This window comes from Oncorhynchus masou, unplaced genomic scaffold, assembly GCF_036934945.1.
Source record: "Oncorhynchus masou masou isolate Uvic2021 unplaced genomic scaffold, UVic_Omas_1.1 unplaced_scaffold_15933, whole genome shotgun sequence".
NCBI lineage: Eukaryota > Metazoa > Chordata > Actinopteri > Salmoniformes > Salmonidae > Oncorhynchus > Oncorhynchus masou.
The window spans coordinates 370-3,477 of record NW_027006014.1 but is presented as its reverse complement, the minus strand read 5'-3'; the positions used below and the strand labels follow the sequence as shown (position 1 = coordinate 3,477).

The following is a 3,108-nucleotide window of genomic DNA, read 5'->3' as shown; positions in this document are numbered from 1 at the left end:
ACCAGTTCCTGCCGATGTCCGACTTTGCACAGCCATTGAAGAGGAGTGGGACAACATTCCCATCGTCTCGCTGCATGAAGAAAGTGGTAGTCACACGGATACTGCGACTAGTTTTCTGGATCCACACAACCTACACTTTTAAGGTGTCTGTGATCAACATATGTACATCTGTATTCCCAGACATGTGAAATCCATAGATTAGGGCCTCATTTATTTATTTCAATTGACTGATTTTCTTATATGAACTGTAACTCAGTAAAACCTTTGAAATTGTTGCGTGTTGCGTTTAGATTTTTGTTCCGTGTATATGACGCTGACAAGCTGTTGGAAGGAGGGGTACAAATAAGTAGGTGGAGAGAGGATGACATAGATGAACATGTTTTTTAACCTAAATTAGTTAGGGTTAGTACAACTTTTTTAAATAGATATATTATTGTTACGTTCCTCACTTTAGTTTGTAGTAGCGAAATATGCAGCCCTACTTCTGAGCTTGGCAACAGACTGATAATTCTATCCTGTGATCATGTAATGTAATACCAGTGATCCTGGAGCTTCATTTAAAAAACTCCCTGGCTAGCTGCACTTGTGTTCGTTGTCCCATATTGTCCAGAGCGCTCGTGGAGTGTGACCAACAGTCACAGACAGTAGCATCAGTCTACTCTAGACCACTAAACAGCCCAGTCTCAGCATCATATCACACACACGACACGCACACACACACGCACACACACACACACACACACACACCTCTCTGGATTCAGAGAGAAGAGAGAGGGCAATGAGGGGTGAACAAAGGACACAGTCAAAATCCCTTTTTGATTTATTTTTGGTTTTAACAACGGTCAATTTCTGTGCAAGCAGCATTTTTCAACACTTTTATCCCTCTGACCTTCCTCTCTGTCACACACGAATGGGCGCGCACACACACTGACACACACACACACACGCACATACCCTACATCTGTGTCTTGCAGCACCTCATGAAACCCGTGGCTAATTTCATTATTTGGGTGGAGAGGAACAGAAATGAGTGCAGACAGCTGGTGTAAACCTGATGTTAGAGACTGATGGGAGGCCTGGGGGCTGAGACTGATGGGAGGCCTGGGGGCTGAGACTGATGGGAGGCCTGGGGGATGAGACTGATGGGAGGCCTGGGGGCTGAGACTGATTGGAGGCCTGGGGGATGAGACTGATGGGAGGCCTGGGGGATGAGACTGATGGGAGGCCTGGGGGATGAGACTGATGGAAGGCCTGGGGGATGAGACTGATGGGAGGCCTGGGGATGAGACTGATGGGAGGCCTGGGGCTGAGACTGATGGGAGGCCTGGAGGATGAGACTGATGGGAGGCCTGGGGGATGAGACTGATGGGAGGCCTGGGGGCTGAGACTGATAGGAGGCCTGGGGATGAGACTGATGGAGGCCTGGGGATGAGACTGATGGAGGCCTGGGGGATGAGACTGATGGGAGGCCTGGGGATGAGACTGATGGAGGCCTGGGGACTGAGACTGATTGGAGGCCTGGGGATGAGACTGATGGGAGGCCTGGGGGATGAGACTGATGGGAGGCCTAGGGGCTGAGACTGATGGAGGCCTGGGGATGAGACTGATGGGAGGCCTGGAGGCTGAGACTGATGGGAGAGCCTGGGGGATGAGACTGATGGGAGGCCTGGGGGATGAGACTGATGGGAGGCCTGGGGGATGAGACTGATGGGAGGCCTGGGGCTGAGACTGATGGGAGGCCTGGGGCTGAGCCTGATGGAGGCCTGGGGGCTGAGACTGATGGAGGCCTGGGGGATGAGACTGATGGGAGGCCTGGAGGTTGAGACTAATTGGAGGCCTGGGGGATGAGACTGATGGAAGGCCTAGGGGCTGAGACTAATTGGAGGCCTGGGGATGAGACTAATTGGAGCCTGGGGATGAGACTGATGGGAGGCCTGGGGGATGAGACTGATGGGAGGCCTGGGGACTGAGACTGATGGAGGCCTGGGGGATGAGACTGATGGGAGGCCTGGGGGCTGAGACTGATGGGAGGCCTGGGGGATGAGACTGATGGGAGGCCTGGGGATGAGACTGATGGAGGCCTGGGGATGACTGATGGAGGCCTGGGGATGAGACTGATGGGAGGCCTGGGGGATGAGACTGATGGAAGGCCTAGCTGAGGCTGATGGAGCCTGGGGGCTGAGACTATGGAGGCCTGGAGGATGAGACTGATGGGAGGCCTGGGGGATGAGACTGATGGAAGGCCTGGAGGATGAGACTGATGGAGGCCTGGGGGATGAGACTGATGGGAGGCCTGGAGGATGAGACTGATGGGAGGCCTGGGGCTGAGACTCGATGGGAGGCCTGGGGCTGAGACTGATGGGAGGCCTGGAGGATGAGACTGATGGGAGGCCTGGAGGATGAGACTGATGGGAGGCCTGGAGGATGAGACTGATGGGAGGCCTGGGGGATGAGACTAAATGGAGGCCTGGGGGATGAGTCTGATGGGAGGCCTGGGGGATGAGACTGATGGGAGGCCTGGGGGCTGAGACTAATTGGGAGGCCTGGGCGGATGAGACTGATGGGAGGCCTGGGGGCTGAGACTGATGGGAGGCCTGGGGGATGAGACTGATGGGAGGCCTGGGGATTGAGACTGATCGGAGGCCTGGGGGATGAGACTGATGGGAGGCCTGGGGGATGAGACTGATGGGAGGCCTGGGGGATGAGACTGATGGGAGGCCTGGGGGCTGAGACTGATGGGAGGCCTGGGGGATGAGACTGATGGGAGGCCTGGGGGATGAGACTGATGGGAGGCCTGGGGGATGAGACTGATGGAAGGCCTGGGGGCTGAGACTAATTGGAGGCCTGGGGGCTGAGACTAATTGGAGGTCTTGTGGATGAGACTGATGGGAGGCCTGGGGGATGAGACTAATTGGAGGCCTGGGGGCTGAGACTAATTGGAGGTCTTGTGGATGAGGCTGATGGGAGGCCTGGGGGATGAGACTGATGGGAGGCCTGGGGGATGAGACTGATGGGAGGCCTGGGGGATGAGACTGATGGAAGGCCTGGGGGATGAGACTGATGGAAGGCCTGGGGGATGAGACTGATGAAAGCCTGTGGATGAGACTG

The 3,108-nt window shown here is 55.6% G+C and overlaps 1 protein-coding gene across 1 annotated transcript; it reads right to left on the bottom strand.

Moving 5' to 3' along the window:
• Positions 1-1,051: 1,051 nt before the first annotated feature.
• LOC135531458 (uncharacterized) lies at positions 1,052-2,769 on the bottom strand (the record flags this gene model as incomplete). The annotated part of the gene is made up of 2 exons (XM_064959495.1): positions 1,052-1,837; positions 1,924-2,769. Coding segments are annotated over 2 exons (1,632 nt in total), but the record flags the coding sequence as incomplete, so codon positions are not given.
• Positions 2,770-3,108: the final 339 nt, after the last annotated feature.